General features: G+C 46.9%; 1 protein-coding gene across 1 annotated transcript in view; it reads left to right on the top strand.

Annotated features, from left to right (window-relative positions):
• Positions 1-9,076, top strand: part of PHLDB3 (pleckstrin homology-like domain, family B, member 3) — a 21,584-nt gene extending 12,508 nt beyond the window's left edge. The window contains exons 9-15 of the mRNA XM_008570933.1: positions 2,497-2,596; positions 2,738-2,828; positions 2,914-3,001; positions 3,253-3,309; positions 6,701-6,920; positions 7,578-7,663; positions 8,643-9,076. Coding sequence (XP_008569155.1) covers positions 2,497-2,596; positions 2,738-2,828; positions 2,914-3,001; positions 3,253-3,309; positions 6,701-6,920; positions 7,578-7,663; positions 8,643-8,777 — 777 coding nt within the window. The 3' untranslated portion in view covers positions 8,778-9,076. The remainder of the gene's footprint in view (positions 1-2,496; positions 2,597-2,737; positions 2,829-2,913; positions 3,002-3,252; positions 3,310-6,700; positions 6,921-7,577; positions 7,664-8,642) is intronic.
• Positions 9,077-14,900: the final 5,824 nt, after the last annotated feature.

The following is a 14,900-nucleotide window of genomic DNA, read 5'->3' as shown; positions in this document are numbered from 1 at the left end:
GGATGGTGTGAGATTTCATCACCACTCAAAATGGCACGCAGTCAAAAGCTTCTATATTGTTTACTTCTGGAATTTTTCATTTAATATTTTTGGACCATGGTTAACTGTAGATAAACGAAATGGTAGAAAGCAAATGCGTGTAAGAGCGAAACTACGGCATGTGGGGACACTCTGGTAACTGCCACTTGTGTCAGGAGGTAGAACTGGCAGCCACCCCAGAAGCCTGCCACCTGCCCGCCTCAATGACATCCCCTATTTATGCTCTGAGAATAACCACCAGCCTAACTTTTATAGTAGTAGCTTTCTTAAATTTAAGTTCTGGCAATCAAGTGTCTATTCCTGAACACTATCATTTAGTCTTTAGTTCAGAAAGAAAAATAAATTGTGTGTGTGTGTGTGTGTGTGAGAGAGAGAGAGAGAGAGAGAGAGAAGCTTTTACATCTTTTACATCTCTGCAATCCATAGGCTTTCCTTCCATTTCTTTGTCTCCCTTGAAGTTTATTTGGTGAAGAAACCAAATCATTGTTACGTAGAGCTTCCCAGTCAGCGTTTGCTGATTACATCCTTGGGGTCCTGGTCACCTTCCTCTGCCTCTGTATTTCCTGTTGGATGTACAGGCTTGACCAGATTTGGGTCCTGCATTTTGGCAAGTCTTCCTAGGGGCAGTGTGACTATTGTTTCTCTTTTAGTGGTACCAGCTCCTAGGCCCATGGATTCATTCATTAGAGGTTGCAAATTCTTTCTTCATTTATTTATCAAAATACCTCTGTAAAGGTAAAATTCATTCTTCATTTATTTTTCAAAATACCTCTGTTAAGAGAAACTAGCCCTTATTTACTATTTGATTACCCAGAAGTATGTTTTTTTGTAGGAAATACAGGGGAAATGCTTGATGGTTTCACCTGTCTTCAAAAGAAAGAGTTGGTTTTCCAGCACCCTCCCATGGTGACCAATTTGATTTTTCTTTTATCATCATTATTAATTCATGGATTAAATATATTTGATGAGTTGTGATCTAGGGCAGTAGGTATCCTGATTGATGCTCCCATTAAGCAACTTACTAAGGTTTATTACTCTTTATTGTCCACGCAGAGCTGTTGCTTTTTTTTTCTTTAAAGAGTTATTTCAGTTTTATTTCTTTATTACTCTCAAATTGACTTTTCCTTTATCAGTCTTCTCTGTCTTTATACACACACACAATTTATTTTTCTTTCTAAACTATGATTCCCCTTTACCCCTAAGTCCTTCTACATCTATTACCTAAGGTCAGGGCCCTTCTCTTTCATAACCACGTAAACTGACTTTAACACAATACTATTAAAATCTACAGACTTATATTTTGTCAGTTGTCCCACTCATGTTGTTGACCAGCAAAAACCAAAAAATAAATTTCTTTTTCTGGTTCTGGAACACAAGTTGTATCTAGTTGTCATGTTCATTGATTTTTAAAAAGCTAACATTCACTTTGTTCAAAATTCAGACAGTGTGGGAGGATATTCAGAGAAAAGATGCTGCTGGTGTTCCCCTTCTACTCAGTTTACCTCCCCAGGGCAGCCAGGGTGATCAGTTTCCCATGTGTCTTCCCAAGGACATTCTGTGTTGATACAGCCAGTCAGGGGTACACCCCACCCCTCTTTATGCCTTGGTAGTGAGCTCTTTGCACTCTTCTGTACTTGCTTTTATCTTGATGATTCTGTTCTATGTGGATGTAAAGAGCATCCTCCTCCCTTTACATGCAGCAGACTTCTCCAGAGCATGGAGGAGCCATGGTTCATTTACCCCAAACCCGCCTGAAGGGCACTTAGGTGGTGTCCAGGCTTTTGCTAGCACAGATGGCACTGCACGGAATAACCTTGAACTTGGATCATTTTTCAAAGGTATGAGTGGATTTATAGGCTAAATCCCTAGAAGTGGATTAGGGCTTGATGATTTATGCATTTGCCATTTTGATTAAAAAAAAAAGAAAGAAAGAAAAAGCCAAATTGGCAACCCTAAAGATTGTTCCAATAGAACACCCCCAGCATTGTGTGAGAGTGTCTGGGTTCCCTGCATCCCCACCAGCACAATGGGGTGTCTTTTAAAAACAGTTTTATTGAGATATAATTTACAAATCATACAGTTCACTCATTTTAAGTGTACAATTCAGTTACTTTTAGAATATTCACAGAGTTGTTCAACCATCACCACAATCGATTTTAGAGCAGATTCATCACTCCCCCCCAAAACTCTGTACCCCTTAGGCATCACCCCTCAATTCCTCTATCTTCCCCAGCCCTAGAAACCACTATTCTACTTCCTGTCTCTATTGATTTACCTCTTCTGGAATTTTATATAAATGGGATCATACACTGTGCAGTCCTTTGTCTCCGGCTTCTTTCACTCAGCATCATGTTGGCAGTGGCCTTTTTGATCTGTGTCAATTAGCTGGTGGTTTTACTGGACAATTCTCTGACTTATGGTTAAGATCTAACTAACATCTTTCCTGTGTGTCTTCAGGGCTCCATTGGCCTCCAGAGGACTGGAAGCCTGCCCCGGAAAAGAGGAGAGAGGGTGAGCCAGAGAGGATCCCCCCGGCCTCTGTCCCTCCATTGTACTGGTGAGGACCCCTCCTGCTCCCCACCTACCTTCCTCTCCCCATCTCCCCCTCTTTCAGCAGAGAATGGAGGAAACTTGCATGGATGCCTGCAGGGGGGACAAGGGAGTATCCGGCCTCCTAACCTGGTCCCCTCTCCCCCAGGATCCCTGCAGGCCTCGGCTCTCTCGCCAGCAGCAGGGGACACCAGGAGATACTCCCTCTATCAGCTGCTGAACTGTGGCCATGGGAATAGGTGAGACATCAGGGAGAAGGTGGAGAAATGGGGGGAAGAGCCTAGGCCACTGTCACCCACCTTGGTCTCTGCTCCCTCCTCCTAGCTGTGGGGCCCTCCACCCAGACATTGCCCATATGGAGCGGCTTCTGCAGCAGGCTGTGGCAGAGAGAGAGCGGCTGCTCAAGGCCAGGGTGAGTCCCCAGACCCTCTTCCTTAGGGAAAGGAGACCCTACCTCAACCCCCTCCTCCCTCAGACCCAGGAGTCCAGGCCCCCAGCCCCTCCTCCCTCAGACCCAGGATCTGAGCCATCAGCCCCTCTTGCCTCAGATTCAGGAATCCAGGCCCCTGCCCTTCCTTTCTCAGGACCCAGGAACTAAGTACATTTTTTCCCCACATTTTATGGGCCAGCATCCTCATTGACTCCTTCATCCTGAATCCACAGGAAGGGATGAGAAGGAGCACAGAAGTTTCCTCAGGCCAGGCTGTTCCTGCCATCATGGTCAGTCGCATCCCTGCCCTCACCCCCACCTCTCCCTGCTCTTTTCCTCCCCCTGGCCTATGTCCTTTCTTATATCTCACCTTTTCCTCTCCTCCAATGAAACAGAAAAGTGTCCTGGGCTTGGCAAGGGAAAGAGAACTAAAAAGGACCCAGTTTCTGTTCCCATTTCAGTATCTGTATCCATGGCATGCCCTCGGTAACTTGTTCCACTTTGTGCCTCAGTTTCCTTTTCTGCACATTGGTGACAATGTCGGCAGTTACTACAGAATGAGGGCAAGTACACGCTGGGACTTTTGAAAATCATTTAAAATTTTTTAAAATTTATTTTTTCCTTTTAAACTCTTTTTATTTTTTATTTTTATTTTTATTTTTTTATTTTATAATGTTGGTTTTTTTTTAAAGATGACCGGTAGGGGGATCTTAACCCTTGACTTGGTGGTGTCAGCACCACGCTCTCCCAAGTAAGCCACGGGCCAGCCCCCTAAACTCTTTTTGTTATAAAAATATTCGGGCATATGCAAAGCTAGAGAGAATAGATTAATAAAGCCCCACGTATCCACTGTGCAGCTTCAGTAATTACCAATAGTGAATCCTGTTTTACTTGCCAACTTTGTTTTACTAATCTCGTACCTACATCCCACTCTGCACTGGAATATATGAAAGCATAATTCCAGATATTGCATCCTTTCATCTATTTCACTGTATATCTCCAATAGATCTTTTTTTTTAAATATAAAAACTCTACCGTTACACCTTACAAGATTATTAATAATTTTGTAACATCCTAATATATAGGTCATATTCACATTTCCCTAATTGTCTCCAAAATGTCTTTGAATAGTTGGTTTATTTGAATCTAAATGCAAACAAAGCATACACTATACATTTGGTTGAAATGTCTATGAAATCTCTACTCCTTCCCATGTTTTTTTTTTTTTTTTTTAATGCCATTTATTTGTAGAAAAATCAAATCATTTATCTCGTAGATTTTTTTCACATTCTGGATTCAGTTGACAGCTTCCTTATTATAATTTTATTTTTACCTATGCTAATAGCATGAATACAGTTTTGTTATAAAGAGCGACACAGCGTCAAGAAAGTGAAGGTCACTTAGGTCCCCTCACTGGCCAGCTGCCAGGAAAAAAAAAAAGTGAAGATCACTTTCTTCTTCCTTTCTGTCTCACTTCTGTGCGGTGTTTTGTATTGTTGAAAAGCCTTTGAATCGTCCCTAGACTTTTCCACGTGCATACACCGATCAACCATATCTTGTGTTTCTTCCTCCTATAAACAAATGTATCATTCCCAACCTGCTTTTTGTTTTCTCAACCATTTGTCCTTCCTTTATTCATTTCAGCCAATATTTACTGAGTGCCTACTGTGTGCTGGACACACAGCGGTGTCTACAAACGGTGTCCAAAATAAAAATCCCAGCCCTCAGGGAAGCGGATGTTTAGCAGGGGGAGGTAGACAAAAAGCAACAACAATAAGTAAAATAAAAGCATGTCTGATGCTAATTAAAGCCAGGGAGCAAACTAAAGCAGAAAAGGCAGTGGAAACTTCTGGACTGGTAGGCATAAGCTTGACTTCATTAAAAATGAAGTTCTCCTGCTTTGTGTTTCCCCTACTTTGTAGCATCATCATTTATTAAACAGTCCCCTGTAGTGCAGCGCCCCTCCCCCCCCACACCCCTGCTGTCCTTTGTACACATGAGCAAGTGTCTCCGGATTCATGTCTAGAAGTGGAATCTCTGGGTTGGAGAACCTGATGTCACCTAGCTCATCCCTGAGACAGCCCTGTGGGTGCTATGGTATCCCTCGTGTTTCAGCCCAAGGATTGAGGCTCCCAGAGAGGCAGGGGTTCCACGAAGGTGACACGGCTGGGCAGCAGTGAAGTCGAAAGTCCCGAGCCCATCCCTGCTTTCCTACTGGATTGGGACCTGGCTCTGTCGCATCCTAGCTGGGTGACCTTGGTGAGTCACTTCCTCTCTAAAAGCCTCAGTTTCCTCATCTGTCAAATGGAGACCTTAATGGGTTGTTTTGAAGAAGAAATGAGGTCATCACTGTGATCACTTGGCACAGTGCCCAACACCTAGTGGGAGCTTCCATACATGGTGGTGGTCGTTATTATTACTGTGTGGATTTGTTGAGATGATCATAGAAGATTCCAGGCCCCAGTGAGTGCCCTTAAACCAGACCTTCCCCTGTGCAGTTCCACGCCCCCCCCCACACACACTTATTTCCCTTCCTTGTCACTCTCCCCTGTCTCCAACAAATGAGTCTCATCTCTCTATTCCTCATCTCTTCTTTCTCTGGCCTCCCTTCAATTTTCTAAGCCCTTGATTCTCAATGTATGGTCACTGGACCAACGTGGGAGATTGTTAGACATGCAGAACCTCAACCTCACCCCCATCCTAGGCCCCACCCTGGAATTACCAGATCAGAGTCTGCAATTTAACAAAATCCCCAGGGGATGCACTCACACAGAGGAGTCTGAGATGTACTGCCCTGATCCTCAGTTTGATCTCGGGATTGTACCATTCTTTGCAGGGATTATTTGGGAAGAATAGTTGTGATCGGGCCAGCCCATGGTCAGGACTCTCATAAACAGTACACACTTCTATTCTCTTAATTTGTCTCCTCTAACCTTTATGAACACCTGAGATGATCACTCTGCCTGGTGAGTCCTGGCTCAGTTAACTCTGGCTGTGTGACTTGGGACTAGTGACTCAACCTCTCTGAGTCTTGGTTTTCACATCTGTAAAATGGGGATAAATGTACTTACCCCCAGGTTAGCTTGAGGGAGCAAAGAGATTATATGTAGAAAGTGCTTAGCACTGGATAATATCACTAATTTCATCACAATAAGAATAACAACAACAACAATAATGTAAACAATGCTCTCATTTATTGATCACTTACTGTTTGATCCCTGTTTTGCAGAGGCAGCACTGAGGTCCCCACTTGGGGAACTCTGACCCAGAGGCCCTTCACTTCTGTGATATGCCTCTGGTGTTTCAGGGTGAGCCCTAGAGTCAGGAATACCTGCGCTCACGTCCCAGCTCTGCCACCTAGAAGCTCTGTGTGACTTAGGGTGTATGAGTTCATCTCTCTGTACCTCAGTTTATTCATCTGTAAAATGGGGCTCATAGTAGTCCTATACTGAGGAGTGGCCATGAGGAGGCACAGCATTGATGTTCACAAAGCCCTGGGCAGAGTGTCATAGTCAATAAATGTGGCTTTTGGGATCATTATCATTATCGTCATTAATAACATTACTGTCTAAATGCTGCAGCTGGCCTTACATATGAGCTGCCATGACTGGTTCCCATTGGGGGTCCAGGCTGCAGAATGCCCCATCCCCACCTCAGCTGCCCCTTCTCTTTGCTCCCCAGGCCCCACCCACACCCCCACTCCGCCCTCCAGGCCCCCGCGTCTTGGATCTCCAGCAGCACCTGGAACGATGGGGCCACAACCTGGAAAACTGCCCACATGTGCGGCTGACCGGGAGCTGCTGCCGCGGGCCCCTGGTGAAGATGGGTGGCCGCATCAAGACCTGGAGGAAGCGATGGTTCTGTTTTGACCGCCAGGCCCGCCGCCTGTCCTACTACGCGGGTAAGCCCAGCCTGGCTACCTTGGGCCCCCAGGACACTGGAAGTCCATTCTGGAGGCTGTTCCACTCAGGCACACAGGAGTCCTGGCCCCCAGCCCCTTCTTCTCTCACCTGCCTTCCCCACAACCCAGGAATCTAGGCTCCCAGCCCTCTCATCTCCCAGGGTCCAGGAGTCCAGATCCCCAGCCCCTTCTTAGTTAAGCCACCCAGAACCCAAACACCCAGCCCTCCTCACTAACATAGACAGCAGTTTAGTACAATTTTGGCTCTCCAGACTCCCTTTTTCTAAAATACCCAGGAGTTTGAACCAGCATTGTCAGCACCCTTCCACCCTCAAAACCCAGGAGTCCAGGACTCTTGTCCTTCCTCTCCAGGGGTATCAATTATTCTGAACCTCTGTTTGAGTTTTTTCCCTTCTCAGGGACCAAGGCATTCCAGCTCCCCAGACCCTAATCCCCAATCTTGTCCGGTCTCCACACCGATCACCACCTAGCATCAACACTTACTTCCCAACCATGGTATTCTAGGGAACTTCAGACTCTGTCACCATGTCCCTCACCCCAAACCCAGTCTCAGGACTTGGGCCCAATGACCCCCACCCAGACATGCACATACACATATCCCTCACTGGCTGTTTCTCCCTTACCTTCCTCTGCCAGACAAGGAGGAGACCAAACTCAAAGGCGTCATCTACTTCCAGGCCATCGAGGAAGTCTATTATGACCACTTACGCTGTGCCTTCAAGGTAAAGCCCCCTCTGGGCCCCCCTTCCCTCCCAATCAGAGCCCCTGTAGTCAATCCCTATCTCATCCCTCTCTTGTCCTGGGGAAGGCCGCCCACAGTCCCTTCAGAATACTCACCAGCCAGCAGAGGAGACCAACAGGTCATGTCACTGTAGGGAACAAAAATTAAGAGCTCAGTCTCTGGCTGTCATCCATTGGTAATTTTCTTGAAACAAAAGTTTTAGAGCAAAATGTTCACAAACTCTGATGCCCAGCTGGGAATAAATGAAAAAGGCAGAGGCAACCTAGAACAAGACGGTCATTACTTGGCTTCTGTCTGTAGTTGCCAAATGGGAATAGGCCCCATGGCGTCCTATTGTATTTATTTTTCCTCAGAGAACTCAGCAATTGGAACTTTTAGAAAAGTGCAGTGCCAGAAATTTAAATGTTGGTAATTGATACAATGTTCAGAAAACTGTGGGGAGCAACCAGCTTTGGCTTTTTAGACCTTAGGTTGGAATCCCTTCTCCATCCTTAGTTTTCTTATCTGCAAAACGGGCACACTTCAACCCATTCCGTCAGTGTTACAGATAATGGATGTAAGGGATTTACTCGTTAATGGATTCTAGGCACTAACTTTCCCCAGTTACAAGCAGTTACAAACCAGGGGGATCTAGATTTGGGGGAGGTGGAATTTGAATGCCCCTATTTCCGATACAGGAGAAAGTAAGCTGGGGGAAGGCTTTTAAATTTCTCATGCTCCTAATTTAATAACAGCGCTTTGCATATGTTAATTTTAAGCACCTTCCTGTGTTAATTCATTTAATCCTCAGTACTCAATGAGGTAGGTAGCATCAGTTAAGAAGACAGGGGAGCTGAGATTCAGAGTCTTAAGTCACTTGCCCAATGCTACCACACAGCCTGTAAGTAGCAGGGCTGGGTCGAACCCAGACTGTGGCCGGCGTGTGTCTCAACTACCCTCACTCTGGCTGCTTATTCCAGAGCCCCAGCCCCCGCCTGACGTTCTGCGTCAAAACCTATGAACGCCTTTTCTACATGGTGGCCCCGAGCCCCGAAGCTATGCGCATTTGGATGGACGTTATCGTCACCGCGGCTGATGAGAACCACGCCCCCTGAGTGCCCACGCCCCCTGGGGGACGTCTCGGCGAGGCTCCGCCCTCTCACGCACGCGGCGGCAATCCGAGGCCCCGCCCACTGTCGGAAACCTTGGGCCCGCCCCTTTGGAACTCTCCCGGGAATTTTGCGTGTGCTGCGGCTTAGCTGGCCTGAGCCGCGGCGCTCTGGGCTGCAGGCGACTTCCCCCGACGGGATCGCCGGCGCCTGGGGCCTTATCCCGGGCAGGAGGAAGATTGCGGGGGTGGGAAAGAACTATTTATTGGTGCTCCTGTGATACCGAATTAAACATGGAGGAAAAACAGGGGGTTCTGTTTTGGTTTCCAGCACAGGCGTCTGGGGCCCCTTGGCCCTTAGGCAAAACATCTGAGTTATGGACACCTCTGAGAGCCAAGCGTCCCCTAGCCCTAAGGTCATGGCTGGGAGAAGGGGTTGGAGAACCTTGCGTCCTTAGTCTCTAGCAATCTTGGTTCGTCTTGTTTGTTTGTTGTTGTTGTTATATAAAGATGACCTGTAAGGGGATCTTAACCCTTGACTTGGTGTTGTCAGCACCACGCTCTCCCAAGTGAGCTAACCGGCCATCGCTATATTAGGGATCTGAACACGTGGTCTTGGTGTTATCAGCACCACACTCTCCCGAGTGAGCCATGGGCGGGCCCCAGCAATCTTGTGTTCTCAGTTTGTGGACGTGTCTGCTTTTACCCTTTTTGGCCTGACTGACCTATTGGCAATTTCTGGCAACTCCTAGACTTCCTCCCTCCAGGCCTTTGCACAGGTTGTTCCCTCTGTTCTTCTCTTCCCTTAATCAGCTAGCTCCTCATTCCTAAGGTCTTAGTTCAGATGGCCCCTCCTTCAGGGAGCCCTAGCTGACTCCCCTGTCTGGGTCAGGCACCCCCTTTTGAGCTCTCCCAACCCATGCCTGAGCATTCTGGGTCATCACTGGTGATGGATCTGTGTTCTTTATGGGCTGGGAGTATGAGGCAGAGCCAGGGTTGTCCTGGTCACTGCTGTGCTCCACCACCATAGGGCATACCTTATTCTGTAAAAGTAAAAAAAAAAAAAAAAATTGCTTCCCTTTCACCCCTGGGTCTTTGTACATATTGTACTGTTCCTTTTGCTTACACACCTTTCCCCACTCCACCCACCTTTTACTCATCATTTAGATCATTGCTCTTATGTCTCCTCCAGAAAGTCCTCCTTCATTGTCACTCTGCCTGTGCCTCCCCCATCACAACCCTGATCACTCTACCCTGTGCTGCTCCCATCATGGCCTTAACTACCTAGGTCATCACTGCTGATGAATCTATCTCCCCCTCTTGACTGGGAGCTTCAGGAGGCAGGGACTGGGGCTGTCTCAGTCCCTACTGAGCCCTCCGCACACAGCACAGAGCCTAGTGCAGACTAGGTGTTGAGGGAATATCTGATGGTTAAATAAAGTGATGCTAAGGACAGAGGATAGTCATGGACAAGGCAGGCAGAACTCTTTGGCTGACTTCTTTTTATCCTTTAGGTCTCATGTAAGGTGTTCCCTCCATCAGGAAGCTCTCCCTGATCCCTAGGCTGGGTCAGGTGCCTATTCTGAACTTCCACACATCCCCTGGGCTGTTCCACCTGAGCATTCTAGACAGTAACTCTGGAGATACCCCACCCCCACCCCCAAAGTGCCCTTGAGGATCCAGATATATCGTGTTCCTGAGTCCTGGGAATGGAAACACTCAATCCCCAGGTCCTCTGGAATTCTAGGTGTGAGACATCTGGATTCTTGGATCAATTCACCTCCCAGCCCCTCTGCAAACTGGGCCCCTTACTGGGTTCGGCTTCATGGGCATGTGACTGTTGTAGTTGACAGGTCCCCATGCTCAGAAGAGCCCTGCTCTTGGGTTTAATGCTCTGTGGTCACCATCTGGAAATTCTTAATAATTTTATCTTTGAATTTGTGTTTTTTAAGTGAAGTCTGATGGGAGCATGATCTGGGTAATTGAAGCCTCATATCACAGCAGCCCCACCTCTGCTGCTTTCCACCTGCCTGGGACAGGTTCTCTTTCCCTTCCCTTCCCTTCCCTGCCCATGCACTGTCACCCTCCATCTCTGGCAGGGGCCTGGATGCAGGCACAGGAAGATCAGGGATGCCTCATGGCCTCTTGGGGTAGAGCGTGGCTGTGGGCAGCTGATGGGAAGGGGAACCCAGCGACCAGATTGCCCAAGTTGCAGGGCAGGGTCTTTAGCCACCTATGAGGGTCTGTGCTGGTCCCATGAATATCCCTGTGCCCAAGAGAACATGACATTGAACATCACGAGGGTTCAAGAGACAGACTGGGGAGGTAGAATGGAAAAAACGTTTACATTTTAGTGGCTTTTGAACCGATCCCCACATTTTCATTTTGCACTGGGCCCCACAAATTATACTGTCTGTCCTGCCCCAATCCCACTCCTTCCCTGATGCGTCCCAGACAGTGCGTCCCTGAGGCAGTGGGTCTGAGACAGGCTAGGAACATCATTATGCTCAGAGCCTGTCCTGCCTCAGGGGACAGGAAGCCCAGAGAGGATATTGTCACAGGCTTCTCTGAGGCCCCAAAGTGACCTCCATTGCTGAAGGCCACCTCCTCACTGACCCGTCTGTTTGTCTCCTTGGAAAACCAGAGTCTAGTTCTCTTTGCAGTCTGTGGAGAAGAGCTGGAAGAGCCATCGAACAGGCAGTAGGCCTGAATTCAAACCTCCCTCTGTTTTCTGGTCCTGGGGAGGATATTGTCACAGGCTTCTCTGAGGCCCCAAAGTGACCTCCATTGCTGAAGGCCACCTCACTGACCCGTCTGTTTGTCTCCTTGGAAAACCAGAGTCTAGTTCTCTGCAGTCTGTGGAGAAGAGCTGGAAGAGCCATCGAACAGGCAGTAGGCCTGAATTCAAACCTCCCTCTGTTTTCTGGTCCTGGACTAGGTGGGAGTCAGTGCCCAGAACCTGGGCAGGCCTGAGCAAGAGGAGACTCCCCACCCTGGGTCCCGCTCCCTTCCAAGATGCTAGTTCTTCCAGTTGGGCCAGTCAGGGTTCCTCCCTGAAACTCTCCCACGCGGCCGGGCCCTGCAGGGCCTCCTGCTCCAGAGCCAGCGCAGAGTACTAATAGTAATGTCACTCTGCCTGCCACCCAGTGGGTCCTCGCTCCATCCCTTGGGAAGTAGGGGTTTTTAAACCCATTTGGCAAAGGAGGCAGCTGAAGTTCAGACGAGGAGATCGAGTTGCCTGAGGTCAGCAAGAGGGTGGCAGAGACAGGATTAAAATTTCAGTCCAATTCCAGACTTGATAGTTTTCCCACTGCTTCACTCCACCATGAAAGGCACCCCTTCCTTTATGATAAAAAGGACACCCTGGAGGCTGAGGGAGGTGAAGGCACATCACACAGCAAACCAGCATTGGGGTTGGGAGTGCAAGGCTGGGAGGCAGGGAGGCAGGGGCCAGTACTGAATGACTTCACAAGAAGTCATTCACTTTCTCTCAGCCTCAGCATGATGCCAAGTGACCCCACCTATGTGATTGAGGAGCTTGTCATTGTTGGGAACGGGGTTGCCCAACAGGGTCTGGGGAACAGACAACATCTTTATGAACACAGCCGCTATTTTTCCTACCATCAGACAGCATGCAAGCCAGGTGGAGCTGGGTCTGACTTCTGACTCTGCCGCTTCCCTTGCTGTGTGAACTTGAACAAGTATCTTCCTCTTTCTGAGAGTCAGTTTCCTCCTCTGTAAAGTGGATGCTCCTCTCCACCCCCTTGTTAGGAATTCAAGGAGAGATTGCTTATAAAAGGGCCGAGCACCCTGTCTGGCACACAGTTGGAGCTCAAGAAGGGAGGATTTTATTAACCAATAATAATAACGACAATCTTCTTAACCTATTAGTAGTAGTAATAATAGCTAATGCTTTTGTAGCACCTAGCACTAGGCCCTATTTTTAGCATTTGGCATATATTTGACATTAATCCCCCACAACATTCCTATGAGGTAGGTACTATTAAGATCCCCATTTTACAGAAGAGGATACTGAGGCCAAGTAATTGTTAGTTTCACAGCTGGTAACCAATGTGCCCATGTGCCTAAGTGTGGGTTCTCAATCCAGACTGCCTGGATTCAAATACTACCTTTATCTCTTTCTAGTTGTGTGATCCTGGGCAAGTTGTTAAGCCTCTCTCTGCCTTGATTTACCCATTTGGAAATTGACTATCATAAAAATCTCTCATAAGGCTGTTGTGTTTAAAGGATATGGAACAGTGCCCAGCACATAGGAAGTGCTAAATAAACATACTTGTGTCATTGTTTCTGTTCACAGAGGAGGTCTCTGAACATCAAAGTGTTGAAGCCACTTGCCCAAGGTCACGCAGCAAATCAGTGGCAGAGTTCAGACTCAGCCCCACGTCTGTATGGCTCCAAAACTAAGGGTCATTGCAAAATATCAGCTCAGGTTTAAGCCCAGGCTCTGAACTTGACAAGCTACAGTGGGGGTCTGTGGAGACAGCCCTGGGTTCAAATCCCAGTATTGCCACTTCCAAGCCTCTTCCTACCTCAGTTTCCTCTTCTGTGAAATGGGGCTCAGTCCTCTCTTTACAGTCAGAGAGGATTCATTGAAAGTGCACAGAGTCAGTGTTCAATAAATGATACAGCCACACTTCACCTTAAAAGGTGAGGATTACATGAGATAATGCATACCCTGTGTTCAGAACAGTTTCTGGAACATAGAAAACACTTGATACTTGGTCATCATTGTTATTATTATTACTTTTGTTATCATTGTTATTACTGTCATGATGTGGTTGACAGCAAGAAATATCTGGAATCATCTTGGAAACCTCCCTCTGCCTCTTCTCTCACATTTGATTCAACAGTCATCCCTACCAGTTCTTCGTCCTAAAACTTTTTGGACCTTCCCACTTTTCTCTTTTTTCCTTTGCTACGCCAAGTCACTGTTCCCCACCAGGAACACACCTGTAGTTGAACGAATTGGGTTATTGTTCCTTGAAAGGAGGGAGAACACACATCACAGGGGAACTATGAAGTGTCTCAGTAAAAAGGTGTTAGAAAAGACTTAAGATTTGGGATTTTGTGTGACGATTTCGGGGCCAGTGCAAGAAAGTAAGGTTTAGCTCTCATTGGATACTGTCACAAAGTAGAGGTAATGCTATAATTGGGTATTTTCATAAATCTTATTTATGAGGCAGGAGAAACAAAGCAAGGTTAAAGCTGTAACTCATATTAATATAAAAATATAATCTAACCTAAGCAGTCGCTTATATTAGCCATGATATGGGAATGCTTAGTCATGTTGTGGCTTGCACAATGATCTTGTTTATTTAACCATGATATGGTTGTGGAGCGGTCTTGATTTTGTCTCCATCCTTCACTGTCACATGACCTTGTCTGATGTTGCTGTTCTGTGAGATTATTTATGTGCAATAGAACCCCACCATCTCGCTGAGAGCGCCAGGCCAACTCCCAGCTGTCAGGCACTGCTTGTTTCTTTCTGACCTGGAAGACTGACAGTTCCCTCACTGGTCTGGCCTTCTCTCACCCTTTCTAGGGTTCTTTTCCTTTTTTACAGATGTCACAGTGACCCTTTTTCCTTCATTTTATTGAAGAATAATGTACATCCAGTGAAGTGCATAAGCATACAGGGTGGTGATTTTTTACATATCTGTACACATGTGTAGTTACCACTCAGATGAAGATAGTGGGGGATTCTCCCTATTGCTGTTCTGGGGCAGTGCCTTCCCAAAGGTAATCCCTGTTCCAATTTCTATCACCCCTGGCTTTGTCTGTTCTAGAGCTTCATACAGATGGAGTTACACAGTAGGTTTTGTTTTGTTTGAGGCTTCTTTAGCTCGGCAGAATTTTTGAGATTCATTCGTACTGCTGCATATACCAGTCCCTGGATTGTTCCCATGGCTGTGTTCCACTGCATGAGCAACCCGCTCTTTATTTTGCCATTCACTGCACTATTTCCCAGATTGATCATATTAAAAAGCAAATCTCATTGTGTCCCCCAGTTGATTTAGACCCTCTCAAATGTTCTCCACCTTTCTCAAAAGTAATCAAAATCTTTTCTCAGGGCCCGAAATACCCCGAACAGTCTGGCCCCTGCCTGACT

Source organism: Galeopterus variegatus, unplaced genomic scaffold, assembly GCF_000696425.1.
Source record: "Galeopterus variegatus unplaced genomic scaffold, G_variegatus-3.0.2 Scaffold647, whole genome shotgun sequence".
In the NCBI taxonomy this organism is placed as follows: domain Eukaryota; kingdom Metazoa; phylum Chordata; class Mammalia; order Dermoptera; family Cynocephalidae; genus Galeopterus; species Galeopterus variegatus.
The sequence above is the reverse complement of the archived record's forward strand: the minus strand, read 5'-3'. Positions and strand labels throughout refer to the sequence as shown.